This window comes from Acomys minous (genome assembly GCF_964271855.1).
Source record: "Acomys minous genome assembly, chromosome: 15".
In the NCBI taxonomy this organism is placed as follows: domain Eukaryota; kingdom Metazoa; phylum Chordata; class Mammalia; order Rodentia; family Muridae; genus Acomys; species Acomys minous.
Window position 1 is genome coordinate 97240183 of NC_140497.1, and position 27770 is coordinate 97267952.

At 52.0% G+C, this 27770-nt stretch overlaps 3 protein-coding genes across 5 annotated transcripts in view; 1 reads left to right on the forward strand and 2 right to left on the reverse strand.

Annotated features, from left to right (window-relative positions):
• PDE6B (phosphodiesterase 6B) overlaps window positions 1-8051 on the forward strand; it is a 38556-nt gene extending 30505 nt beyond the window's left edge. The window contains exons 13-22 of the mRNA XM_084760714.1: window positions 155-262; window positions 488-597; window positions 785-872; window positions 1291-1391; window positions 2062-2169; window positions 2485-2548; window positions 2762-2836; window positions 3365-3448; window positions 4852-5008; window positions 5822-8051. Coding sequence (XP_084616840.1) covers window positions 155-262; window positions 488-597; window positions 785-872; window positions 1291-1391; window positions 2062-2169; window positions 2485-2548; window positions 2762-2836; window positions 3365-3448; window positions 4852-5008; window positions 5822-5883 — 957 coding nt within the window. The 3' untranslated portion in view covers window positions 5884-8051. The remainder of the gene's footprint in view (window positions 1-154; window positions 263-487; window positions 598-784; window positions 873-1290; window positions 1392-2061; window positions 2170-2484; window positions 2549-2761; window positions 2837-3364; window positions 3449-4851; window positions 5009-5821) is intronic.
• Window positions 8052-8182: 131 nt separating this feature from the next.
• ATP5ME (ATP synthase membrane subunit e) lies at window positions 8183-9300 on the reverse strand. The gene is made up of 4 exons (XM_084760715.1): window positions 9162-9300; window positions 8928-8982; window positions 8669-8767; window positions 8183-8263 (listed from the first exon to the last, which is right to left on the reverse strand). The coding sequence occupies exons 1-4, from the start codon at window positions 9195-9197 to the stop codon at window positions 8238-8240; spliced, it is 216 nt and encodes a 71-aa protein (XP_084616841.1). The 5' UTR covers window positions 9198-9300; the 3' UTR covers window positions 8183-8237.
• Window positions 9301-13242: 3942 nt separating this feature from the next.
• SLC49A3 (solute carrier family 49 member 3) lies at window positions 13243-25983 on the reverse strand. 3 transcript variants are annotated; one of them, XM_084760716.1, is made up of 10 exons: window positions 25244-25983; window positions 22060-22218; window positions 21571-21784; window positions 21354-21430; window positions 20780-20917; window positions 20578-20694; window positions 20035-20187; window positions 19615-19772; window positions 19301-19410; window positions 13243-18318 (listed from the first exon to the last, which is right to left on the reverse strand). In XM_084760716.1, exons 1-10 carry the CDS (start codon window positions 25421-25423, stop codon window positions 18047-18049), a joined length of 1578 nt encoding a protein of 525 aa, XP_084616842.1. In that variant the 5' UTR covers window positions 25424-25983; the 3' UTR covers window positions 13243-18046. The 3 variants fall into 3 exon arrangements, with proteins under 3 accessions (XP_084616842.1, XP_084616843.1, XP_084616844.1); XM_084760717.1 differs by lacking the exon at window positions 25244-25983 and adding an exon at window positions 25122-25232; XM_084760718.1 differs by having other exon boundaries at window positions 18083-18253.
• Between the last annotated feature and the right edge of the window lie 1787 nt (window positions 25984-27770).

A 27770-nucleotide genomic window follows, 5' to 3' on the forward strand; every position in this document is an offset into this window, starting at 1 on the left:
GACGAGGAGGGCTCTGAGGCCAGCAAGGTGGAGATGGGAGATGGGTAGAGCAAGAGCTACTGAAAGCAGCGTGAGAGACTTGTGTGGATGCTCATGTGGTATTGTGTGGACTCACGTGTGGCTTCCAGAACCCACACATCCTCTGCTCCCCCAGGTTCTGGTGAGGTTCCTCTTCTCTGTCAGCAAAGCCTATCGAAGAATCACCTACCACAACTGGCGCCATGGCTTCAATGTAGCCCAGACCATGTTTACTCTCCTCATGGTATGTATGTAAATGGGATGGGGCAAGGTGACTCACAGAGAACACAGCTAACTACCTTCCAGCTTAAAGATGCCCATTGCGCTTGCCCAGTCACAGCAATGGGTGGAGGGGGCCTGGGTGGGTAAAAGAATGGGTTTGGGCCAGCCCCACTTTCCCTCCAACCTGCCTTCTGGAGCCAGAGAGCTGGGCCAGTGGCAGCACCCAGGACTGGACCTATCCCCACAGACGGGCAAACTGAAGAGCTATTACACAGACCTGGAGGCCTTCGCCATGGTTACAGCTGGCCTGTGCCACGACATCGACCACCGTGGCACCAACAACCTGTACCAGATGAAGTAGGCTGTGGGGAGGGCAGGCCTGTGGTGGGGCATGGCAAACCATAATCCCGTGCCCTTAGGGTCAGTCTTTGTAGTCTGGCAAGTTAGTACTTGAAGACACAGTGCTAGATGGGTCAGGCCCCCTCCTGCTGTTTTCTAACATTGTTTTGTGTTGTGCTTTCTTTTTAAATAAAATACGCAACAGGTCCCAGAATCCTCTAGCCAAGTTACATGGCTCCTCAATTCTGGAACGGCACCACCTGGAATTTGGGAAGTTTCTGTTGGCAGAGGAGGTTTGTTCCTGATTTGGTGCTGGGTTCTCTTCTGGGCTGTGGCAGACAAGCAGGAGGCCCTGGGTGACATGATTTATCACCAATGGGCTGTGCTAAAGGAACAGGCACGCATGTGCAGATGTTGCCACATTGGGTAGAATTGCTAGCGAGGAGGCGGCAGGTGGGAGTGGCCACTAGAGCGTACAGCAGATCATGGAAATGGGCAACGGTCTCTGGCCCAGGGCTCTCCCGGGCACCGGATAGACACCAAGGAAGGACAGTGATGGCTTTCCTTGCTTGGAGAAGTAGCTGAAAGACCGGTCTGGCCATGTTAGAACGAGGGGAGCAGACAGGGGGGTAGGTAGGCCCCGAGAGCCAAAGCTAAGCGCACTACAGGCAACCTTTGCCACAAGCCAACAGCAGCTGCTGGTCCCCACAGAGCCTGAACATCTACCAGAACCTGAACCGTCGGCAGCACGAGCACGTGATCCACCTCATGGACATCGCCATCATCGCCACCGATCTAGCCCTCTACTTCAAGTGAGAGTGCATGGGGGATGGGGGGCAGGCTGGAGAGATGGCTCAGAGGTCAAGAGCACTGACTGCTCTTCCAGAGGTCCTGAGTTCAGTTCCCAGCAACCACATGGTGGCTCACAACCATCTATAGTGGGATCTAATGCCCTCTTCTGTCATGTAGGTGTACATACAGGCAGAACACTGTATACATAATAAATAATCTTTAAAAAAAAAAAAAAGAGGGCTGGAGAGATGGCTCAGTGGTTAAGAGCGCCACCTGCTCTTCCAGAGGTCCTGAGTTCAATTCCCAGCAACCACATGGTGGCTCACAACCACCTATAATATAATCTGATACCCTCTTCTGCAGATAAAGCACTCATATGCAATAAATAAAATAAATAAATCTTAAAAAAAAAAAAAAGAATGCATCAGGGAGCCAGGTGCGACGATGCACACCTGTGATCCTAGCACTCTGGGAGGCAGAGGCAGGTGGATCACTGTGAGTTCAAGGCCAGCCTGGTCTGCAAAGTGAGTCCAGGACAGCCAAGGCTACACAGAGAAACCCTGTCTCAAAAAAACAACAACAACAAAACAAAATGCATCCAAGGGGCAGGAGGTGTGAGTGGAACCCTCAGCTAGCGAAGATTACCACAACAGGTCTGTCACCTACTCCTCCCCTCCTTCTTGGGACCAGGAAGAGAACAATGTTCCAGAAGATCGTGGATGAGTCCAAGAACTACGACGATAAGAAGAGTTGGGTCGAGTACCTGTCCCTCGAGACAACGAGAAAGGAGATAGTCATGTGAGTAGCAGGGCCGCTGTTGGCCAGCTGGCCCCGCTGACCTCGCTAGCCCCAGGACAGGAGAATCCAGAACAAGAGCGCTTCTTTCTAGATTGGACAAAGGTACTCTCTCAGTCGGCCCAGGGATCCATGGGCACCAGCACAGGGTTCAGACAGCCTGCCTTAGCACCCTTGCTGATCACTCACTTCCTTTCTTCACCTACAAGAAGGTGACTCAGGACCAGCACCTTCCCCAGGACTGTCCCCAGAGAGCTGCTAAGAAAACATGTTCCCCTCTGTTCAGAAGGACAGGTGGTCTGCTCTGTCTGTCCACAGGGCCATGATGATGACCGCGTGTGACCTGTCTGCTATCACCAAACCCTGGGAAGTCCAGAGCAAGGTCAGGACCGATGACCCTACGGACCCAGAGTAGCCCTTCTCAGGCCACCCCGGGGCTGCCCCCAGGGAGCTGCAGGGACATGGTGTTGACTTGTGAAGTAATTCCCGGGTACAGCAGTAGGAGGCACCCCATGAACGCTGCCTGCAGAACCTCGTGGGGAGGGCCTGCTGCCCCTGAGCTTGGAGCCCCACAACAGCCTTTGTGTGTGCTCAGGTTGCTCTCCTTGTGGCTGCTGAGTTCTGGGAACAAGGGGACTTGGAGAGGACTGTCTTGGACCAACAGCCCATTGTAAGTGTTGTTTCCAGAATAGTCCATCTTGACATAGGAACTGGAATGCTTGGTAGTGCTCCAGACTCCAGGAAATTAAGGGCCTTAATCTTAATTTGTGGGTCCCTTGGCATGACTGTGGGCAATTTGGCATCTTGTAGAACAGAAGTCATGAAAAATTGGGAAATCCGGGTTGTAGCGCACAAGCAAGAGCTTGGGTCAATGCGGCTGCAGAGTACACCCACAAGGCAGGGCAACTCTGAGCAGGGAAACCCTAGGGAAAGAGGGGACAAGTAGACGGAGTAGTCCATGGCAAGACAAGACAACGAGGCAGTTGTGGTTAGGGTTAAGAGACACTGCTAACACCAGGAAGGGTCTCTACCTACATAGGGACTGGGAGCTACATAGCCTTATTTTGACCTCTCATCTTCCAAGCCAGCTCTAGCTAATGTGAACAACTGTTTGGAACAGGCTTTAGGCAAGAAAGAGGCCTTTGCCAGATAACAGTCTTACAGCACCCATGTCACCTGCCCATGTTTCTTTCACAAGCCCATGATGGACCGGAACAAAGCAGCTGAGCTCCCCAAGCTGCAAGTTGGTTTCATCGACTTTGTATGTACTTTCGTGTACAAGGTGCGTAGCAGGCGTTCTATGTCGGCTGGGATGGACTGGCCACGAGTGGGTAGGGATTGAGTTGTGCCCAGCAGGGACCTTACAGGGACATTTGCATAGTCTCCACCCTTTTCTGAGAGGGCAGATAGGGGAGACCAACACAACACCCGTCTCAATCTTCCCCGCCAAATGGCTTGACCCAAAATTTATCACCAAATACATCCCTAGAACATCCTCTTCACCCTGAGGTATCCCTGCCTTAGAGTGCCACCCACAATGAGCACACAGTCTTCAGGAAAATGACTGCACTCACTTACCAGGGATCTGTGAAAGCATGAAAGCAAGCCTGAATCATTCTGTCTACACTGGCACGCCACAATACAACCTGCAGAACATGATAGCAGCCGTGTCTCCACTGCCTTGGTACTGCCAAGTCTTCAAGTTCTGATATTTGATCATAGGACATAAAACAGGAGTTTGGAGAGACTCACAAGACAGGCCTGACCACAGTGTCCTCATGTGATGTGCATGACACACAAGCTCCACAGCACTCTGATTATACTCAGTGGTGACAGACCCACACACACACTGTAAAGTAGATGCTGTGCGATTCCAAGTGAGGTCGGTCCTCAGCAGCCAGGGAAGCAGAAAGAAGTGGCCACTGTAGGCCCCACTGTCTTCACCCACTGGCATCACCTGAAAGCAGCTGTAGGTCTTCCCTCTTCCAACCCTCCTGCAGGTGACATTCTCTGCTCTATTTCTGGGATGCCCATCCTGCTAGTACTGTATCATAAATACTAATACCCAACAGCTCCCTCTCACACAAGCTCCTATCCTGCCCTCCTCCTCAGTGGTCTCTCCCATGCTGATCAACTGTAAATGACTCTGCTTTGGGCCAGCCCCAATGAAATAGGCTAAGGGTGGGGAATCCAAGCTCATGCTGGGCCTGGGGTGTGGTAGGGAGCCATAGGTCATGTGACCTAGTGATCAGTCTTTGCAGCCCAGTGATCATGCTGAGAGAGGTTCTTAGCCAGGCGCAGTAGCTGTGCCTGAAATCCCAACACTCGGGAAGCAGAGGCAGGCAAATCGCTGTGAGTTCGAGGCCAGCCTGGTCTACAAAGTGAGTCCAGGACAGCCAAGGCTACACAGAGAAACCCTGTTTTGAAGAACCAAAACCAAAACAACAACAAAAAAAAAGTGGTCATCTTATAAGCACAGTGCTAGGGAGTGTCACTGTTTTTATGACTTTTAAAATAAAACGTGCCAGCTACCAGAATCCTATAACCAAAATATACAGCTCCTTGATTGCAGAGCATCCTCTCCAAGGGGTCTGGTCATGGTAGGGAAACTGGGGCCTTGAAGTGCCAGTGTTTGGGTCTTCCAGGAGCAGGGGAACAGCACGGTGATTTCTCATTTCCCTCTAGGAGTTTTCCCGGTTTCATGAAGAGATCCTGCCCATGTTTGACCGATTGCAAAATAACAGAAAGGAGTGGAAAGCTCTGGCTGATGAGTATGAGGCCAAAGTCAAGGCCCTGGAGGAGGAAAAGAAGAAGGAAGAAGACAAAGTAGCAGCCAAGAAAGGTCTGGGCTGCGCCGAGGACTGGGATGAGCTCATAGTCAGTCCCAAAGTCGGTGCTGTAGTAAGACAGAGAACCACCATGCACTCAGCACTCACTTAGAAAGGCGGCTAATTCAGCTAGCAGGACAGCTGAGGCTGAGGGTCTAGGGCCAAGGGATGCCGCATCCATCCATCCATCCATCCATCCATCCATCCATCCTGTCCCGCACCGGGCATGGCTGTTCATGCTATGTAGACAACAGTCCAGGCTGCAGTGCTCTCACTGAGGCAGGAATGCTGATATATTCCTGTACGGAGAGGTGATCTCACTGAACTCTCATGAGTAGGATGCCCATGCGTAGGACATCTTGCCCCAGGTGTGGTACCACGTGCCTGTCATATCCGTCCCCCGCCCCCAACTTTCCTCACAAACAAAAGAAAAAACTGAGTAAAACACAACAAAAAGGCAAAAACAAAATCAGTGAGCTAAGCAAGAGTTAAGTTGGCGCAGTGCTTACCCTGTATCTCCAGAGCAGAAGCCTAGTGACACTATCTCATCTTTTCAAGGGTTTGTTTACCCAGGACCTGGGGTTCTCCAGGGCCACTGTGAGAACACATTGAATAAGGCAGCTTCTGGGTCATGGGAGGTCAGGACTGAAAGTAATCAGGGCATAGTGACCGAAGAGGCTCAAGCACTAAGCAAGGCTCAGCATAATCGGCTTGGGTTGGCCACAGCCCTCGTTCAGCCCCTGCCGGGAGAACCTATAGGGGCTGGTAGAGGACACTGGGTATAGATGGCCACAAAGCCACCACTCACAGTCTATCTTCTCTTGCAGTGGGCACGGAAATTTGCAATGGTGGTCCAGCCCCCAAGTCCTCAACCTGCTGTATCCTGTGAGCCCTGTCTACCGGCTTCGGGTTGCTCCTGCCACTCACCACTGGATATGGACTCTGCCTATAGCAGTTTGGTATAAGATATTAGGAACAAGGGGGAAAAGTGATCGAACATAAATGTATATTTTGAAGTTTTAAAGATGTTTTTACAAATTAAAGCCAACTAAGCTGGGTGGGCGTGGTGGCACAAGTCTTTAATCCCAGCACTCGGGAGGCAGAGGCAGGCAGATCGCTGTGAGTTCAAGGCCAGCCTGGTCTACAAAGTGAGTCCAGGACAGCCAAGGCTAATACAGAAAGACCCTGTCTCAAAAAAAACAAAAGCAAAACAAATTAAAGCCAACTATGAATAAGTTAAATGGTGTAGCCCATAATATTCATCTGATTTGATAAAGTTCTGTGAATTGTGTGGAATCAGACACTTATGTATTCAACCCCATCTGCCTTAGTTAAAACATACACCCAGAAAGTCAGGATAGAATAGGGAAAACAACTTGCCAGTTTTACACATGTTGATGTCCGTTGAGGACACATCATATCTGACCTGTTGAGAAGCTCGGCTGGGTCAAGGCTGTGTGTGAGCAGATCTGAGATGAAACAGAAATGGCCTGGATGGAAATAAGCTGCACAGAGTGCCTGGGTGGGACCTGGGGAAGGAGGCAGCAGCAGCTTTCTCTGCTGTTTGCACTCAGCTACAGTTGCCTTTAGTACTAGTGGAGAGGGAGCAAATTTAACCCTCAGAGCCCCAAATAGTGGGATACCATTTCGGTAAAAGTAGCTCCTCACTGCCTCTAAAACCAAATATAGGGCTTTGACGTATACACCTGCTGCTTCTCGTTACATTTGTAGATCATCTCACTTTAAAAATGTATAAATAAGGCTTTAAACCTAGAAAACCTCAAGGCATAAAACTGAGGAGGCAGGAACACTTCTCGTTTGCTTGATCGCTGTGATACACCCTGACCAAAAGTAACTTGGGGGTAAAGGGCTCATTTGGTTTACATGTCTCCGCCACAGTCTATCACTGAGGAAAGTCAGGGCAGGAACTCCACAGGAATCAAGAATGCTGCTTACTGGCAGCATTACTGGACCGGGGGTCGGGGGGCAGGGGAGGATGACTTCAAGACAGGGTTTCTCTGTGTAACAGAGCTCTCTGGCTGTCCCGGATTCCCTTTGTAGACCAGGCCAGCCTTAAACTCATAGAGCTCTGCCTGCCCCTGCCTCCCCAAGAGCTGGGATTAAAAGAGTGAGTGCGTCACCACACCAGGCTCTCACCCAGGAACATCTGTCCAGGGGTGGTACCACCCACATCAATCATCAATTAAAGAGACACCCTGCAGACGTGTCCATAAGTCAGCATGACTGACAACTCCCCGACTGAAGCCCCTCCTTCCCAGGCAGTGTGTCAAGTTGACAAGAACTAGCACCCCAGTTGCCAGTATAAAGGGGCCCAGACTAGGGGGGACAACCTCCCTGAATAGCTCAGCTGTAGGTCACTTCCCAACACCCAGAGGTTATGAGTGGGGGGCACAAGGCCCATACTATTGGGAAGGCATCAACCACCACCTGTCCCCTGTAGGGCCTGGGCTGCCGACAGAAGCAGAAGAGCCCAGAGCTGAGCAAAGCAAGCTGTATCCAGGCGGGTAGGCATCCCTGGCGTCCCCAGCTGGCCTTACCACTGTGCCCTTCTGTACTTCTCACATTTTTAAACAAAATCTCAATTGTTAAGAGATGCTGGGGTAAAAGCCTGCTAGCTCAGAGGCAGAGAAAGCACCCAGCTGACCTCCTTCCTCAGACACCCCAGAGAACTCCTCTTTCTCAAGCAGCCTTCTTCAAGCTGAATGTCCCTTCTTCCTGTGCAGCTCTGTTCGTCCTCCTGACTTCCTCTCTATGGTTTTTTTTTTCCTTAATAATCCCTATGTTACTTCCTGTCAAGTAGTTGCTTGTTCTGCCTCTTGACTATGGTTGACTTTATTTAATCCTGTTTGTAATGTTCAAGCAGAAAGCTCTTGTATTAAATGTGTGTGCTAAGGCTGAGCCACACAACTAAAAACGGGGTATTCCATAAGTGACACAATCTTGGGGTTCACAGTGTGATCAAAACCCTGAATCAATCACTTACATGTTTCTGAGCGTCACTGTGTGTGTGTGTGTGTGTGTGTGTGTGTGTGTGTGTGTGTAATGATCATTAATTCCTTTGAAACTCACCACCCCCTCTGTCCCTACCTGAGGAAAAAAACAAGACACAACCAGAGTTGGTGCCTAGAAGCAAGCAACCAAGGCAGTAAAAAGAGGGAGCCAGGGCATCACACAACAAAGCTTTATTCATCCTCAGCGACTAAAGACAAGCTCACTGGCGCCTCACTTGAGAATGCTGTCATCTCGAGCTGAAAAGAGAGACCACATCACACGTTATATACATCCCAGGCCACTTACAAGGATGTCAGGACTTCGGTTTTAAGCAATCCAGAATCTACTTCTAAGAGAACGTAACTCATCACCAAAACCAATCCTCCCATCCCCACTGCCCTCCCCACCTGACCGGAATCTGCAGGAAATCCAGAGTGGTCAGAAAGCCCGCTCGGCAGGAGCCTCTCCGAAGGCTGTGCGGTTTGCAGAAGGCCCCACCCCTTCCCCCAAGACAAGAGGCAGCATGGCCCCCACACTCCGGCGGGCCCCGCAGAGCCCAGCACCGGCCACAAGCGCCATGGGACGAGAGGCGGCCCCTGGTCCACCAACCATCAACTACTTCCAGAAAACCCGGGGGTAGGAGGAGGGGCGAAATGCCATACCTTCCGCCAGTTCTCTCTCGATGCGTTTCAGCTCATCTAGTCTCTTCTTCTCCTCTGCTGCTACTCGCCTCTCCTCCTCTGCCCGGGGCTTTAGGTAACCTGGGGAGGGGACGCGATTAACTTCTTCCCTAAAAAGGCTGCTTCGTGAGAAGGCGGACTGCACAACCTCCGGGGGGCTGTTCCCGTCTGCACCCTCCGCCCCCCGCCCCCCGCGGCCCAGCGTCACCCCCTCCCGAGCAGTCCCGGTCCCCGCACTCACTGTAGCGTTTGGCGCCGTAGGCCATGCCGAGGACCAGGGCGGAGTACCGGCCGAACTGCAGAACAAAACGTTAGGGCTGAAGGCGCACACCAAGCGGGGCCGCGGGGTGGGGAGGCCAAGGCTGCCCCGAGGCCACAGGAGGCGATCTCGAGGGTGGGCAATGCTAAGTCAGGGGAAGGGAAGGGGGCATGCAGGGGCTCTGGGGGCCGCGCAGCGACCGTGAGGAGCATTCACCTTGATGAGCGGAGAGACCTGAACCGGGGGAACCATCTTGTCCGTGACCTTCGCACCGGAAGCTCAACGGAGGCGGAAGGCACAGCGAGAGGGCAAGACGCCTCACGGAGCCAGGAAAGCGCATGCGCCATAGCGAAGGCACGCCCCCTAGCGACTGGAGGATAGCAGCGCATTCCCTCTGGTTAACACCTTGCGGTGCGAGGACTCCAGGCTGTGCGAGCAAGATGGCTCAGAAGGGTGGTGACACGAGGTCACACGTCACTTCAGCGCAGACGGCCGACCAGCCCGAGAATCCGGTCGCCCACTTGTTCTGGGCCGGAGCAGATTAACAATCCCTTCATCTCTTGGAACAGATGAGCAAACCTGGGCGTCTTGTTGGGTGTGGGGATGAGATTACAGAGATTCTTGTACCGGCCCTATCTTCCTGAGAGGTCTGCAACCTTCCAGGCTTTTCCTGCAACTGCCGGCCCAGAGTGCATGACTTCCACCTCAGGAGGTTTTGGGTCTTACAGGTGATGGTCATCCAAATGGGACTAACCCCTGGGTATCTCCGCCCACACTCTCGGAACCCCAAGTGCGGAGCCCCTAATGACCCTTTCTCCGGATTTCATGGGGCTGGACCACGGAGCACCCAGCTCGCCAAACTGTCTTTCGGCAGGCTCCGTCCCCAGGGTGGGTGCCTCTCCAGCAGCCATGCCTGCCTTAACGAGCAGTTCTCAACTTGTGGGTTGCGATCTCTTTGGCAAATCTCTATTTCCAAAAATATTTGCATTACAACTCAAAACATTAACAAAATTGCAGTTATAAGTTAGCAATAAAAATAATTTTATGGCGCCGGGGTCACATAAGGAACTACATTAAAAGAGTCACAGCGTTAGGAAGGTTGGAAATCACTGGCCTTGACAGAAATTGGCCAGGGATGGGGCAAGCAGTAGATACGGTGATTAACAGCTGCGTCCACTGTTGGCGTGCAGTCTGTGTGCAAGTCAGGCACGGTAAGGTTATAGCCACTACGTTGGGTCCGTTGCACCCAAAATCCAGTGAGTGACTTGAAATCTCCCTAAGGCTATGAGCCAGCCTCCTCGGTTTTTCGTTGCAGTGAGCTTGGAAAGGTGCACAGTCAGTAAGTGCTTAGCTATCCTGGACCATCAGAAGAGGACCACTGTCCTATGGCCCAGAACTGTGCCTGCCTTTGGTGTAGAGTCCAAACCCAGGGCTCCTCTGTTGGAATCCTAGAAAGCTCCCTAAACTTGGAACAGAAATCCGCCATATATACCACAGGCGCACCACATACTCTTCTTGCCTTTGATAAAAGTCTGATCTTCAGTTCCCCACGCCCCACTCCTGGTTCCTACCTGAGCCTGGGTAAGAAAGGCAGACCCCTGCCCTCCCTCCAACCCATTGCTCCCCAGGGGAGCTGCAAAGGCATGCTGACCTACAAGGCACCCGCACTCGAGACCCCTCCCTTTCCTGCTCTTGACAACCTTAAGTGACCGGACAGGTTTCCCTCACTAGACCTTTTGTTTTTCTGTGTATAGCCACGCGTGTCCTTGACTCGCTTTGTAGACCAGGCTGCCCTCGAGCTCAGAGATCTCCCTGCCTCTGCCTCCCAAGTGCTGGGATTAAAGGTGTGCACCCCCCACCCCCCTGGCCCCTCCACTAGATCTTAAACCAGACCCTCAGCAGCTCAGGGTTCCAGGACTCTAGGACCCAAGGCGAGTGTGGGTTGCCGGGTGGGTGTGCAGAAACCATATGGAGGAGTAGAGGCCGGAGAGGCACCCAGCACACACACTGGCATAACGTCCTGGCATCTGCTGCAGCTCAGGGTCATCGGTGGGGGCAGCAGGAGTGTTAAGGTTCCACATAGCTCAGGACACCACCGGGAGGGTTCAGCACCTGTTGGAGACAGCTGTGTGCAGGATCTAAATTTTCCAAATGTGCTGCTATCTTTAGTGCTGTGCCCAGGCTCAGCCAAGATCCTCCCTGGGGTCTTGTGGCCCTCTCACAGTCAGAGCTTACCACCCCTGTAGCTGGGCTAAGCCCAACCGAGGCCCTTTTCTGTCCACTACAACTCCTATACCTGGACAAACTCCCACCTCTGGTAATTCCCCATGTAACCTGAGGTAGCACCTGGGAAGGAGCTTCTGTAACTGAGGCTATAACCTTGGGGGGAACAGGACCCCTGACAGTGCACACTGTGGAAGATGTCATGGTTTAGAAAGGTAGCAGGGTTAGGGGTTTCAAGGGCTGGCAGTGGCCTCAGAATGGTTCCTGGGTCTGCCAAGTAATCAGAAAGTAAAATTAGTGCCTTGAAAGGCTTGATGCACACAGAATGAAACATAAATTCTTGCGCAGGCGGTGGTTACACATGCCTTTAATGCACTCAGGAGGAAGACAGGTCAATCTCTTAGTTCGAGGCCAGCCTAGCCTACAAGGAGAGTTCCAGGTCAGGCAGGGATGACAGAGAAACCCTATCTGAAAAACAAAACAATCCACCACCACCACCACCCAAAAAAATTGGGCCAGAGCCATTTATGCCATCTCTGCTGGTCTTGAAAAGATAGTGTGCTGTCCTCAGCACCTATAGTTTCATTGGCAGCTGGCCCGGTTGCCGAGGATGACTCAGACCCCCAGCCTTTGGCCATTAATGTGGCACAGGCCCTAGAGATGCAGAGTCCTTGGCAGAGTAAAACCTCTGGTGGCTGAGCTGAGAGAAGAGGTGTCCAAGTTACCATCAGGCTACCTAGGCTCAGTCTCCAGTTGTCCAGTCCCCTCAGATGGCAGTCCTCAGCCTGTCCGTGTAGGAAGTGGCAAGTAAAGTCTGAGCTGTCTTAGGGGACCAGGGAGCATCTTACGACAGGCAGAAGCTAGATTCTGGGCAGGCAAGACTCAGGCATGGTGAGCAGGCAGCAAGGGAGGTAGGTGGTGTGCAGGGGGCATTCAAGTGTACTTGCACATGGAAGTCTTTGTGTGTTTGTTCGTGTGGGTGTACAGATATTTGCCCCTCAGCTGTCATGGTGACAAACTGGAAAGAAACGAGGGAGGTCTGGGCCTTCAGAGAGCTGGATGCCAGGAGTGAGCCCATCCTTGGAATCCATTTACCCTGCTTGGACCCTCCAGTGCCACAGTTCCCGCATCCTGTGAGTTAAATCTCCCAAAACATGGGCTGTCCCCAAGTGTTCCCCCAGTTGCCTCAAAGCCCTCATCCTTGGCACTCCTGCCTCTCAAGACAGCAGGAAGGCCAGGAGGAGGAAAACGGCACAGCCTACCCAGAAGGCCCCCACATGTCTTCTCCTCCGATTCTGAGCAGATCCAGATCTGGAAGTTCTAGAATAGTCCGCCTTTGCTCTCTGGGAGCCACTCACTGCCACAGACAGGAGGACAAGTCATAGAGGCTTTGCTTGACAAAGTTCTAGAGACCTCCGGCTGTCCAGCCTGATCTCTAGCCATGCAGATCAGCTGTCTGAGGCTTCGCTTGACAACGTTCCAGAGATCTCCAGCTGATCGCCACTGCGCTCAAATATTATGTATGGTCCAGGTGTAGTTTTGTCTAAAAATCTGTCTTTTCTCCTAAAACTTGTTTTATTTCTCAGCAGGAAGTTCATATAGGGAAAACTTTTACCTAAGAGAATGTTGAAAGAGGGCATCTGGCCAAAGGCTTGAGACAATGATAAGAGTGTCCCCACCCCCACTCTGGCTGTGAGCACCCAAGCAGAAACTGCTTGGAAGAAAGTTAGGACCTTGACATAACAGTGCCTGGCTGGATACTGTTACCTGTAGAAAAGTTTCTTTAGAATCTGCTTTGAGAGCACTAGAAAGTGGGCTTGGAACGTCATGCTTTACAGCTATTTTACAACAGAGGACCCCTTGGCAGTTAGCTGAGGCTCCGATAGCACAGCTGTTGGTTTGGCACTGGGAGTAAGTGAGGTTTTTTCTTTATTAGAGAAAATTTAGCTCAAACTATGTTGCTGTGGCAATCTTATAAATACAATGGCTTTAACCCCCCCCCCCCGGGGAAATTTGTGATTAAACTTTCCTAAGTATTTTTAAGAAACAATAATCAGGTCATGCTGACCATTGCTTGGAAATTGACTGGTTTTTGCCGTATGCTTTATTGTAGGTTATACAGAACTTTTTGTGTTTCCTTGTTAAATATTCTTTTGCTCTGTTGATTTTTGAATTCCCTGCTGATTGTAAAAGATGAGGAAAATCATCATGTAATCTGCAATGAAAAAAACTGAACCTCACTTTAAATAAAATAGTGGGGTTGGCCCGAGGAGAATGGCAAGCAAGTAACAGACGTGAGAGAGTAAGCTAGGGTGAGAGACAGGAAGGTGTGTAACAGCAAGCGAGAAGAGGGGTAGAAATGCGCGTGACAACAGCAAGAAGGGAGCTAGTAACAGCAGACAGCAAGCGAGACAGAGACAGACAGACACTAAGCTTGTGAGAGAGACAGAAAAAGGTAAGGTGCTCCTGGGCTTTAAAACCTTCAGCTTACTCAAACTATGGCACCAGCCAAGGACAATATGTGCAGTAAACTTCGAACCCCTACCCAGATCCAGCCAATGGACAGGACATTCTCTACAGTTGAGAGGAGAGTGGAGACTGACTTTCACACGAATTCTGGTGCCTCATATTTGACCATGTCCCCTGGATGGGGCGGCCTGGTGGCACTCAGAGGAAGGACAGCAGGTTACCAAGAAGAGACTTGATACCCTATGAGCATATACAGGGGGAGGAAATCCCCCTCAGGAACAGTCATAGGGGATGGGAATAAGGGGAAAATGGGAGGGAGGGAAGAATGGGAGGATACAAGGGATGGGATAACAATTTAGATGTAATATGAATCAATTAATAACATTAAAAAAAAATCCTTCACCTTATACCACATACACCTTGGCCTCCCAGTATTTCTTTTCTCCTCCACTCCTCAACCTCTCCTCAATAGCTAGTTACTGTAGCTAGTTGCCCCCAGTGGTTGGTTTCCCTTAACCAGCTGTTCAGTTCTCCCTACCACGAACCCACCTCTCTCTTCTCTCTTCACTGTTCCTGGCGCTGGTCTGCGGGAGCAGCACCTCCCACAGCTGGCACAGGATGACACATGTGGCTTTGGGTGTATCTGTCCCCTTGATGGAACAGAGCCAGGTGTGGGAGTAAAGGGCAGGAGCCACAGCAAAGCTTGACCACCAGCAGGGCAGCAATTCTGGCAATGGCTCCCAGGCCTTCATGCTCATGGGTAAGAACAGAGACAGCTGCGTTGACAAAGAGGGCCTCTAAGACATGCTTCCCTGAGTGGGTGTGAAAGGGTGTTGCCCCTAAATGCTGACACACCCTTATATTTCGGGGGTGGTATGGCCACTTCTAGGTTTGTTTAGTGTCCCTTAGTTATTCCAAAAGACTCTGTTCTCTGGGTCTCAGGGTAGCTATTTAAGACCCTAGGTTTTTGTTTGGTTTTGGTTTTGGTTTTTTTTTTTTTTTTTTTGAGACAGGGTTTCTCTGTGTAGCCTTGGCTGTCCTGGACTCACTTTGTAGACCAGGCTGGCCTCAAACTCACAGTGACCCGCCTGCCTTGTTATTTTGTTTTGTTTTGTTTTAGAACTAGCAGAGCATGTCCAGGGTGGTTAGAAAAACATGGGCTGGGTTTGAGGCAGGGGCGAGGGAGACTACCCAGTGGATGACACAGGCAGCCCTAATCCCCTCCCCGACACCCCATGCTCCTCTCAGGCTCACCTGTGGGCTTAGCAGAGCGTGTGGACGGGTTAGGCCTACTCACGATTTCACACACAGATAACTGCTCTTCTCCCAGCCTCTCCGAGCCACTTCTGCTGGTACAGAGCCCTCCCTGTCGTCTCAGTTGCCTACCACAAGACACTCCTGAGTTGGGGGCAGGGGAATTTTGGAAGCCAGGAAAGGCAGTTACTTTTTCCCTGGGGTCTATATTTGAAAAACAGGGAACAGTCTTCCACTTTCTCCTCTCCTCCACAGCAGATGGTGTCTGTAGATTTGAAGTGACCTGCTTGGCCCCAGCCTGTATTCCCCACACTCAGGCCTCCCCTCTGCACACGTGTGCTTCAGTACTGCTCTGGAGTCACGCTGGGGATGGCAGATGTAGGCTGCCCTGTTGGGCCAAGGACAGTGGGAGCTGGGCATGACAGTGTGGCCCTACTGAACACCCACTCCTGCCCATGCTAGCAACGGACAAACCTAATGTCAAGGACAAGGAAGATGTCATACTCAAGGAGTCTTCCTGATGTTTCTGAACATGTTTGGATAGATAAGTAGTGAGCTCTGCCAGGAACAGCCCTCAGCTCAGCCATCTGACAGTGCTTAGTTCCTAATACTTAAAGCTGCAGATACTGAGCTGGAGAGTGGTTGGCTCAGTGGTTAAGAGCACCATCTGTTCTTCCAAAGGACATAGGTTCAATTCCCAGCACCCACGTGGCAGCTCGCAACTGTCTGTAACTCCAAGATCTGACACCATCACACCAATGCACATACATTTTAAAACTTTAAAAAACTATGTTTAAAAAAAACCTGCAGATACTTAAAGTAAAAACAAACAAACAAAGAACAACAACAAAAACTCTAGATATTTTACATAGATGCCTGGGATAGCTCAGATCCCCAGGCCTTTGGCCATTAATGGGCCATGAGGCCTTGGAAATGCAGCACCCTTGGCAGAACAAAGCCTTCTGGTGGCTCGTCTACGGGGAGGAGTAGCTATGTCACTGCCGGGCTGCCTAGGTTCACTCTGCAGTTGTCCAGTCCCTTGGGATGGTAGCCTCTCAGCCCATCCTGGTACAAAGTTGCAACTAGACATCTGAGCTGTCCTAGGGAACATCCCTTGAGAAACTTCTCTCAGGAGTCCCCAAGCCTTATGAGTCCCAACCCATCCCCCATCTACCCAACCCTATGTAGCCTCTGCCATTCTCAGAGCCCTGACCCTCACATGGAAGCCAGGGCCACCCATGGCTGTCTGAGAAGAGTTTCCTCTTAGAGTGAACAGCAGGGGTCCTTGGGGCCCAGGAACAGGAAAGACTCCTCAGACCGTGCAGCAAGACCAAGCACGTGAAGCTCTAGGACGAGACAGTACTCGGAAAGCCTCTTTGTAGGCAGGCACAACTACAGACTCCTAAACGTCTTCAAGATGCTCAACCCTGAAGGCAATGGCAGCGTCCGCGAAGAACCGAGGGAGCTGGCTTGGGTCTGCGGGGCACCTACCCTAAGAAGAGGCACAGTGCATGGGCCCCAAGCGCACCTCACCAGCCCCTCCTGAGCCTTAGCTCCAAGGGCCTTAAATAGCCACCCTGAGACCCCCCGAGAGCAGAGTCATTTGCAATAACTAAGGGAAAGGTCATTCCTGACATTTGGGCATTGTCTGTCCTGACGTTGTGTATCCATCTATGGCTGGTTTAAGCCCCTGTCACAGGCGGATCCCTTCCACACAGCACGGGGAAAGGAACATTCTGGCATCGCAGGCATTTGCCTCTTAACCCATCAGGTCCCCGCTGTGGCTCATGGAGGACCATTAGGCACATGGGCTTTGATGACAAGTGGGCAGGACATACAAGCCAGCCCAAGTATATCAGAGGGTGGCTAGAGGGATACATCACCACCCTGCTGCTGGCTAGCCCAATAATAGAGGCGGCCGACTAAGAGGCAGGAATAAGGTCTAGGCCCCAACTTGTCTGTACCATGTACTGACCACCATTACTCCCAGTGTACCAGCCCCTTCTCCCCTCCATCCCTCTTTTCCCTATACCCTCCCTTCTCCCCTGTCTCACCCGCTTCCTCCAAGGTCTCTCCTGACCCCATCTAGTGTACAACCCCAGCCCCTCCCCCGGCCTGGCCCTTCCTCCTCTGCCCATCTTTCCCCCCCTCCCCCTTAACGGGTCACATGAGACCCAGAAACCCACTGAATGGAGTTCAGTGCATGCAATTTACTGTTCCTGGGCTGCTGGAACCCGGGAACCTTATGTCTCCTCCTCCCCCCACCCCCTCCCCCTCCCCCACTACCACCAACTTGACTCCCCCCACCAATACCCTCCCCTCCCCACCTGGGCTCACTCTTAGGTGAATCAGATGCTGGAGTTCACCTTCATTGATGTGGCTGGCAACCTAGATTACTATAAAGTGCTGAGCTATATGATTACCCGTGTGGGGGAGGAGGAGGAAGAGGAGGAGGAAGAGAAGGAGGAGGAGGAGGAGGAGGGATAAGCTGCTCCACTGTCCAGGCTGCAAGGTGCAGCTAGTTTAATAGTTAGACACACAAACTTACCAGTGAGTTTTCATTGGGGGGCATATGACCACTAGAGGCCCCTCTGCTCACCACTCTGCTTTAGACCAGCTCACCAGCCTCTGTGCCGGTTTAGAATCAGGCTCAATGTCTGATCATACAGTGGAGACAAGATCTTTCCTGCACCTGCTAGCTCAGACTGGCCATGCTATAGCCTTCAGAACTCCCCTGAGTCTTTTTTTTTTTTTTTTTTTTTGAGACAGGGTTTCTCTGTGTAGCCTTGGCTGTCCTAGACTCACTTTGTAGACCAGGCTGGCCTTGAACTCACAGTGATCCCCCTGCCTCTGCCTCCCAGGTGCTGGGATTAAAAGTGTGTACCACCACACCCGGCCTCCCCCCAGTCTTATGCCAGGAGTTCCCAGCTCACTCCCTTTGCTCCTGCAGCAGCCATCACAAGTCTGGCTTGGTCAGAGTCCACTCTTACATACCAGTATCTGTATGGCAGCAGTTATTTCCAATTCAACCGTAGTCTACCCCGAGGACCAAAGGCCATCCTGACATACCCTGGTATGCTAAGGGGTTCTGTGTCTCTGTCAGAGATTTAGAGTGGCTGGCACAATCAAAGAGATCCTGTGAAGCCCACGCTTTACTAGACATCTCTGGCCATAGTCTCTGCCCATTCTGAGTGTCCTTTGGAGAGAGAACCAGGCGCTCCCGTCAAGGCACCAGCTGAAGGATTCAAACCAGGAGTCTCAAGGGGTGGTACGTGGGTGGGGCGTATATTCTGTGGCTCCCTGGCAGACATCCCGGGCGAAGGGGGTCCTCCAGACTCAGCCTCCAGACGCCGATATGGGGTCTTGAAGAAGAGCACCAAGACACAGGTGAAAAGGGTACATAGACCAGCCAGCACCAGCAGGGACTCTAAGGACACAAGCACAGGCCCATCCTTCAGCGGTCCAGGCAAAAGCCAGAGCCCCAGACTCCCGCCGTAGCCACGTCTTGGTGGACCTGACCCAGCTGACCCCAGTGATGGTGACCATACAGAAGTCAGGAAAAAGCACTGGTCTCAGCCTTCCACGGCTCTCAGGATGTTTCCAGGCCCAGGCTCCGAAAGCTAGGAACCCTGAGTTCTAGGGCATGGATGTGTGACTGAGCACTACCTGCTCTCATCTCCAAATCTCTGTGTGTGTGTGTGTGTGTCTGTTTCCCCATAAATCTTCCTGTGTCTTGGTATCTCTTGCATCTCTGTCTCTATTTCTGTCTAAATATAAATCTCCCCCACCCCCACCCCTTCTGTCTGTCCAGGTAGACTCTCTGTCCCTGTCACTATATTTCTATGTAAAATTCTATATTTCTCTGTATTTCTACTTCTGTCCTTGGTTGGGGTTTTTTTTGTTTGTTTGTTTGTTTTTGGGTTTTTTGTTTGTTTGTTTTGTTTTGAGACAGGGTTTCTCTGTGTAGCCTTGGCTGTCCTGGGCTCACTTTGTAGACCAGGCTGGCCTCGAACTCACAGAGATCTGCCTGCCTCTGCCTCCCAGGTGCTGGGATTAAAGGCGTGTGCCACCACCACCTGGCTCTGTCCCTTGTTTTTGTTTGTTTGTTTTATTTTTTCTGAGATTTCTGCCCTTTTCTGTCTAAGATCTCAGTCTCTATTTCCCTGTGTTTTGACACACCTCACATGGGGTGGGGATACTGATGCTGGATTTGTGTCAGGGTCCTGAGCACCCACAAGCAAACCCCAGGCATCTAACCATATTATTTCACACCGACTGGTGGCTGCCCAGGGGGATTGAAGAGCAACCAGGATCAAGATCCGCAAGATCTGGGCCAGGCCTCCTAATACCTTATCTTCCTGGTCTGGTCTTAGCTGTCTGGGGCCAAAGCCTGGGACACAGACACTCACCCATCCAGTCCAGAGGGTCCTCGCCCTGCCCGCAGGTAGAAAAGGATGGGCCCGTTCGCCTCACAGTCAGCGCTGTCAACAGCAGCATGATGAGCACGCCCTCCGCCTGCCTAGATACACAGGGCACTTAGCCTGGGAAGCAAAACTCTGTCCACAGCCCTGGACGCCATCCATGCCCGGCCACCGCAACACGCGTCACTGTCTCTATCCACACATGCCCTGCAGCTGGCCCAGGCTTGCCCACAGCCCGGGACACAGGGTGAGCGAAGGAGTCCATGCCCAAGAGAGGTGGCCAAGTGCAAAAGGACACTCACCCCAGGACAAAGATCAAACCAGCTGAGGCACCTTCGCCCACGGGGAACGAGCATTCCACTGCCAACTCCATGGCCACAGGTGCCACTGAGAAGCCAAAGAGCCCAAGGAGGGAGCAGATGGCGGCCAAAGCAAAGGTCTGCCCCTGCAGCTGGGACACCTGGTACCAACAAAGGGGGTAAAGAAGAATGGAGTGGGCATGGCAGTGAGACATCGCCTCCCCCATGAGCCTTCTAGACTGGGTGACATGGATGTGGCAGTGAAGCCAGTCCTACGCAGGGCTGCCCTCAGACAGAGAACTGGCTTGACACTCAGGCACTTGCTCTTGGCAAGCCACCACTGAACCTGCTGCCCCTCACCCACCCGCCTGCCACAGTGTCCCTCCATCCTGGGGCAGACAGTCTGTTCCTGCTGAATCTCACCAGAGCAAAGGCCACGATGGTCAGGGAAGTCAGACAGAGGCCTATCTTGGTGGCCTCGGTGAAGCGTTTGGTCCGATCCACGTATAGGCCTAGAAGCAGTGCCCCCAAAATCCCAAACACGATGAAGAGAGCCCCACAGAGGCCTGAGAACTCCTGGAAGTGGGGAGGGAAAGCTGAGGGCCGTCGGGAGGCAGGGGGCTACCAGGGATCCTGAGGGCATATGTCATCCCTAGGGCAGTTTCAGAGGAGAAGGCTAGACAACCCTGTCAAGCTGCCTCCTAAGATGGATTTCCTGCAATGTGCACCCTACAGATAACCCCAAAGGCCCTGCGTGTATGCCTATGGCCCATGAGAGACCCACACTCACCAGTCACTCTGTCAGGAGGCAAAGGTCATGACCCAGGGATATATAAGCAGCCATGACTGGCACCTCCATGAGAGGATGCTGATCTCATCTCTATCAGGGTGAACTCTGAGTGCTCAGGAGCAGTAGGTAACCCTGGCAGGGAAAAATCCCACCCCTTAGGCAGGGCTACTACTTACATTGGAGTAGCCATTGGCACAAAAGATCTGCTCCAGGAGTGCCGAGAAGCTGGAGAAGATACCAATGCCACCACCGAAGCAGATGGCCAGGATAACGTAGGCCTTATTCTGTATGAGCTAGAGGGAAAAACAGCCCTTACCTCAGGAGCTCTAGCAGGCTTCTGACCTTTGCTTCCCTGCCCCCAGAATCCACACAACCTACCAGTTTGAGCCCGTGGAGGAAACTCTCTGAAGTTGAGCTGGCAGCCCCTGCAGAGGGTGGGGTAGGAGGCACACTCTCCCAGAGGCAGGCAGTGGCCAACAGACAGGCAAGGGCAGCGGGGACAATGTAGAGGCCAAGCTGGGGGGAGAGGTTCTGAGTGTCACAAAGATGCCACAGTAACACACGTCTCAGCCTGCTCTGCCCACCTTACTAGCTTCATCTCCAGAGTCGGCAAACTTACATCTTTGGAGGGCTGTATCACCTCACCCTCAGCAGCTCTTCATAGCTTCATGTGGTACCCATCTTTCAAAGTACCACTCAGGGATGATTCCCTCCTTGATAACATCAGCCCAACTTCCCAAGGCTCCAAACTCATCCCCACATAAGAAGCAGATCATGCTAACACACCCCAGGTATGCCATAACCAACAAGTATGGGTATACACCAGACATATATGTGCATAGACCACACCCCAGTACAACTATTGTATGTACTGTACACACATATGAGCTATGTACACAAAGCTCACACAGCATACATGCCACATGCAAGATTTTCATCACAAGCCCCTCACCATCACAGGGATGTCTTCTGCCTTCTTGACTAGGGTAGGAGACAGCACATTTGCCATAAGGATGCCCAGAGGATTTGCTGGATAGAAAAACAGATGTATCAGCCCAGCTATGACAGGCCTCACCCCATTCCTTGGGTTGAGTCCTTCCCAGTTGGGGCACCGTGGTCTTGGCCTGTGAGCTGACTCTGGGTCACTGAGGCCCCATCCCAGGACTCACACATAGTGGCGATCATGTTAGCCGTGGCTCGCTGGTGCTCTGGAAACCACAGGGCGGCCAGCTTGGCTGGAGAAGAGACGACCAGGGTCTGGGCCAAGGCACAGAGGCCCTGCCCACTCAAGAAGAAGGCAAAGGGATTGGGGATCCTGATATCCAAGCAGGGAACAGCACGTAGCAAACTCCCAGAAAAATTCAACCATGCACCCAGGATAGTCTGCAGGAATGGACAGTCAAAGACGATATGCCAGCCTAGAGCCCCCACACCCACATCTCCAGACGCCCATCTCTAGCTCATAGGGATACCCCAGTATCTACCTCCCCCCCCCACCTCCCCCTACCCCCCACAAGCTGCTTTGCCTGGGTACCCAGCTGGTGGGACTGGTAGGGTCAAATCTGAAGAGACCAAGTTTTTGTACCCAAAGGCAAGGGGCACCACCCAACCCGGGGTCCCACCCAACCTGTACAAGAACAGGACGGGATCTGACTTACCGCACCACGGAGCCCAACAGAGTCCAGAACCCAGATGGCTGCCATGCCAAATGGGATGGACACCACAAGGTAGATTAGCGACAGCCAGTTGACCTGCTCCATGGACAGTAAGAAGTGCCGTGCTATGGTGTCTGCCACAGGTGCAAAACTCAGCCACAGCTATGGGATACACATTAAGTCAGCTACAGGGCACAGATAAACACCTAGCCAGCTCTGTACTGGCTGAAGCCTATGATTGTCATTTGGCTACCTCAGGGTAGGAGCAGGGGTGTGTGGGTGTGCCTGTAAAGATGATGGGGACACAGCCTAATAGAGATTCTGGGTCACCTGGCTAGAGAAGCACCTTCACCCTCTTACAAACCAGGAAAGCAGCCAGGCATGGCCTACAGCCTACACCCTAGCAGGGGGCCGCAAATCTCGTTAGGATTGGCCTGATTCTCTAAGAAAGCTGAAGGTAATCAGTGCGGATAGTGCCTGGGAAGCACTGTGTCAAAAGTGGTGGACAGGGCTGGGCACGGTGGCACACGCCTGTAATCCCAGCAGTCAGGATGCAGAGGCAGGTGGATCTCTATGCGTTTGAGGCCAGCCTGGTCTACAGAGTGAGTTCCAGGACAGCCAGAGATACACAGAGAAATCCCGTCTTGAAAAACAAAACTAAAACAAACAAAATAGTGAGGAAAGTGGGCAGATGAGACTTGGCTGTGACAGAGAGACAGAGAAGCCATGATCTCAGCAGGCGGTATATCACGGACGCTGCGTGGGTCAGAGCACTTAAGGACATAGTCCTGAAGCAGCACACAGGGTAGTCGGGGAGACGTGGGAGTGAAGGCAGCCGGTAGCCATGGTTCTGAGTTTTGTGGTTCAGAACTGTGCAGAGACACGATGGATAAGGAACACATTCTGGGGGAGACTATGAGGTCTGGTGTGTAGTGGAGACCCCATGGCAGACATCCAGACAAATAATGAAGCCTTAGTGACTCAGGACGTGCATGAAAACCAAGGAGGGAATGAACAGGGCCAAGGACAGAAGAGTTCAAAGCCCAGGACTTCTTTATAGATGAAATGGAACCAATGGCATTTCTCTCTCTCTCTCTCTCTCTCTCTCTCTCTCTCTCTCTCTCTCTCTCTCTCTCCTCACATTCTCCCATCATAGACATTACAAAGCACAAGCAAACAGAAGAGTTCAAAGTGGGGCTGAGTGGTGGTGGTGCACACACCTGTAATCCCAGCATTTGGGAGACAGAGGCAGATGGATCCCTGTGAGTTCGAGATCAGCCTGGTCTAAAAAGTGAATCCAGAACAATCAGAGCTATTACACGGAGAAACCCTATCTCAACTCCCTGCCCCCCAAAAGTACAAAATAGAGGAAGTTTTTCTGGAAGAAATAAGGGGAGCTGAGTAGAAAAGAGGAGTCACCAAACTTAGACTAATAGAGAGAACGATATATGACCAACAAGGGTGTGCCCCAAATCAAAGTTCCTGACGAACCCCATTGAAGACGATAAAGGCCCAGACCATACCCGCCATAGCTCAGCGGAGAGTCTCAGGCTTTCTCTATCACAAAGCCTCAGGAAACACCAACATTCTGCAACAGCTGCGTCTCCTTCCTTTTTTCCCTCAGGACAATACAAGGAACAGGCTTGTATCTCCCAGGCTTAGAAAGCACCCCATGCAGTCCGGGTTGCCACCTGCCTGCCCTCACAGAGCAAAACCTGCTGTGCTGAGCAAGAAAATCAGAGCCCACCTCTCAAGTCTCGCAAGTTTGTCCTGGCTCCTGCCAGACCTGTAGCCCCACATACAAGTGGGCAATGTGCACAGTAACAGATGTGTGGAGGGAAAGAACAAAACAACAACAACCATCCACCTCACTTAACTGTACAAGAATGACAATCAATGCCTTCAATCAGCTCTCAGCCTTGCCCTGACTCGGCTCCTCATCTCTTCCCCATGCAAAGCACTGGCCGTCTCTTGGCCTCACTGTGAGCTCTGCTGTGCCTGCCTCCCAGGCTGCTCTCTCAGAGGCCTGGAGCCCAGTCACCAGCTGCAGGCAAATGAGCAGGGACTGGCCAGAACAGGGACCCAGTGAGGGCCACCACAATTCTTAGAATCAGCGGACACCAAAAAGGTAAAACCCAAGCACTGAGCCCTGCACATATTCGCAGGCATCTATCCCAAACCAGCTGTGTTTCCCAGTGTTAAAAAGGAGACCTGTGAGCCAAGCCGTAGCAGCGAGTCCCCAATAACGAAGATAGCCATCAGGAGAAAAGTTTCCGATATTGCTACAGATAGTTGACTCCAGGCCCCCCTGATTTGTAGGCCTTTACTCAAAGCTGTTTCTTCACAACCAGAATAACAGGGAAAAAGAAAAGGCTTTGGACCCGGGCATGGTGGCCCACGCCTTTAATCCCAGCACTCGGCAGGCGGATCGCTGTGAGTTCGAGGCCAGCCTGGTCTACAAAGGGAGTCCAGGACAGCCAAGGCTACACAGTGAAACCTGTTTCGAAGAAAGAAAGAAAGAAAGAAAGAAAGAGAGAAAGAAAGAAAGAAAGAAAGAAAGAAAGAGAGAGAGAAAAGGCTTTGGGCACATGAAATGCCAGTGCCCCCCTCCCATCGTGACCAGTAACTTCTTGGTCCCACCCACTTGGCATTCTCTGAGCTCTATTTGTTACAACTCATAGCTGTATGGCCCAAACGCAACCCATCCAGCTGAGCGGCCGCGTGTGACTCAGCGGCCGCGTGTGACTCAACGTTCCTTCACACATACTAGGGAGACCACATCAGAAAGGTGAAGGCTTGAGTGGCTGTCCCTGAGCGGCGGGTGGTAGCAGCTCCATGCTCTCCATCCACTCAGGCTCAAGTGCCTGTGGACCTATTCCTAGGGAGGATGACCTGCAGTCCCCCTGCGGCTGATAGGATGAAGGGGGAGGCGGAGGGCCCCTGACATCAGCATTTGGGGGGTAGGGAGAGTATCAGGAAGCAACAAGTTGTGGGGCTGAGACCCTTGAGACACTAACAGAATCTGTTTCCCTGGCTGGTCCATTCCAAGCGGGACATGCACTTACTTGCCCCTTCTCCTACAACTTCTTGAGCCAGAAGAAAGGTCTGTCCCAGTGACTGAGCAAAAGCAAACTGGCGCTGGAGCTGCTGCAAAGACCCCACCCCGCCCGCCCCAGCGTCCTTGTACCATGGCGTTGGAGCAGCTCAGGAGGCTGACCACCAGCAAGAAGACCCAGCGGCGTGCATAGACGCGGGGACCAGGCGGCGCGTCTCCAGCGGTCCCAGATGTCCCTGGCCCGTCGCAGGCTTTCAGCGCATCCTCCATAGTCCCAGCCGTCCAGGGTGTCTGCAGGCCGCCCGCGTGCATTTCAATGCAAAGCGCTGGCCCCGGGTAGAATGTCCCAGGGGCAGGGCCGGGCGTAATGATCTGGACAGTCCCCGCCCCGAAGGACAAGTCGTGTTGAAGAAATCAGGGTTACCCTCCGTCGGAGAGGGAGGGTACGGTGGAAACCGAAGGGATTAAACTCCCTTAAGAGGTAATTTTTTTCTTTTTTTTTTTTAAACCACAGCCTGTGTGGTTCGCACCAGGAAGTGAGGAAAAGGGGTCTCTAAGACTTCCGCAAAGTTTGCATTTTTTGAAAGATCCCCCCCCCCCAAATTCTTGCGGTCCCAAGAAACAGCCACAAAGGTCCGAGGCCAACCCGGAGGAGGAGACCCGGATCGATTTCCCAAAAGCCTCCAATCCAGACTTGTCACAGACTCCTCCTAGAGGAGGAAGAGGCGTGGTGGAGCGGACCCAGAGGAGCAAAGGCTGAGCCTGCTGCCTACCCTGTCCAGGCAGGCAGCTTCCAGCCTCACTCCAGGCTCTTGAATTTGCCTTTGCCCCTGGGAAACAGCTCCGCCGGGTAGGTAGGGGCAGTTGTTTTCTGAGGCCTGGCAAAGAGGTCAGAAGTCATCTGACTCTGGGCTAAAGCAGCTGACAAGACTCAATTGGACCTTGGCCACTGGGTCTGGGCTGTCTGGTTCAAGGGAAGCCCGCTGTGTCAAAAGCCCTGTTCATACTAGTGTGAGGGAGTGAAGAGCTGGTGGGACGGGAACAGGCTGTGTTGTGGAGGAACAGGGGACTGGCCAAGCAGGGGCAGAGGCGGGATTTCTCTCAGTGAGGAGGCTTTTCCTCCCTCAAATACATGCCTGTGGTCTTGCCCTCAGGATTACAATTCCCTTTTTTGTTCATTTCTTGGGTTTTAGGGACTTAGGTTTTGAGCAGGAATCTCCCTTGTGCAGCGTTAGGCTGGCATCCCTGCTGTCTGTCTTTAATAAGCATGTCAACCGTACAGGTCTGCACAACGTTGCCTTTGGTGTGTCCTTAGCCGGGCTGTGTGCAAGCCCGACGGACTGTCCCATTTGGGGGTGCAGTCCTGTCCAGGAAGGAGAGAATGCGCAGGGCCCTGGTGATACCTTGCAAAGAGCAGTCCTACCCTGAGAGCCAAGCTCAGGCTGGTGGTCCTCGGTGGCCCCCCTCCCCCTTGCCCTTAGCCCCGCCCCCCTCAGTACCGCCCCCATGGCTTAGAGCTGCCTTCGGCCTTTGGTTTCCTGACACCAGTGATGGAGAGGACCGTTCAGGCTTCACTGTTCAGGGCTCTAGCTTGGGTCGGAACCTGCCTGTCAGAGCTTCTGGTTTAGGTCACCAAGTGCGACCATCGCCTCGGCTACCTCTCTGCTTAAAGTAAATCTTCTGACCCGCCTCCATGCGCTCTGTCTTAGGGCTCTTGTTCTGAGTGAGTCCAACAAAGCTATCAAGGGTTAGATCGGTACACAACCAACAGCTGCATTCCTAAGCACTCTACCGATGTGGCGACTACGTAAACCAGAATGGAAAACAATACACTCATGATCTCATTAAAGATAACATTCAGCTATAAACGGGTATAGCACTTACATGCTAAAAATGGTACAACACTAATGAAAGAAACCAGCAAAGACCTAAAGACATGGATAAGCATAGCTTACTCCTGTACTGACAAACGCAGCATGTTCGCTGATACTAATTTTCTCTGAATTGGCCTATATGGTAATTGCAACTTCTATCAAAAGTGAGGGTTTTGTTTTTTGTTATCTGTTTTTGGTCTTGTTTTGTTTGGCTTTGGTTTTGGTTTTTCCAGACAGAGTTTCTCTGTGTATCCTTAGCTGTCCTGGACTCACTTTGTAGACCAGGCTGGCCTCGAATTTACAGAGATCCACCTGCCTCTGCCTCCCTAAGTGCTGGGAATTAGAGGAGTGTGCCGCCACCACCTGGCTTTTGTTTTTTTTGTTTTTCGAGACAGGGTTTCTCTGTGTAGCTCTGGCTGTCCTAGACTCCCTTTGTAGATCAGGCTGGCCTCGAAATCAGAGATCCACCTGCCTCTGCCTCCATAAGTGCTGGGATTACAGACAGGATCACCCTGCCAGCTTCAAATACACATAGATTGCAAGAAAATATTTGCAAACCATATATCTAACATAGGTCTGCTACATAGTGTTTTTTTTATTCCAATTAAGGATATTGGCAAAAGGCTGAAGAGACAAAAAAAAAAAAAAAAAAAAAAAGACGGCAAATAAAGATTAATAACTAACTTTATTAGCCACCAGTAAAAGTCAAATTAAAACCACAATGAGAGCTGGGCACAGTGATGAATGCTTATAATCCCAGTACTCAGGGAGGCAGAAGCAGGCCT

Coding starts and splice junctions, on each gene's coding strand:
- ATP5ME (XM_084760715.1), bottom strand. CDS start 9,197: ATGGTTCCCCCGGTTCAGGTCTCTCCGCTCATCAAG. Junction 8,768..8,927: donor CTACGGCGCCAAACGCTACA/GTGAGTGCGGGG, acceptor TCCCCTCCCCAG/GTTACCTAAAGCCCCGGGCA. Junction 8,264..8,668: donor CGAGAGAGAACTGGCGGAAG/GTATGGCATTTC, acceptor CTCTCTTTTCAG/CTCGAGATGACAGCATTCTC.
- SLC49A3 (XM_084760716.1), bottom strand. CDS start 25,423: ATGCACGCGGGCGGCCTGCAGACACCCTGGACGGCTGGGACTATGGAG. Junction 19,411..19,614: donor GGTTTGATCTTTGTCCTGGG/GTGAGTGTCCTT, acceptor CTGTGTATCTAG/GCAGGCGGAGGGCGTGCTCA. Junction 18,319..19,300: donor GGACCCTCTGGACTGGATGG/GTGAGTGTCTGT, acceptor TTGTGTCCTTAG/AGTCCCTGCTGGTGCTGGCT.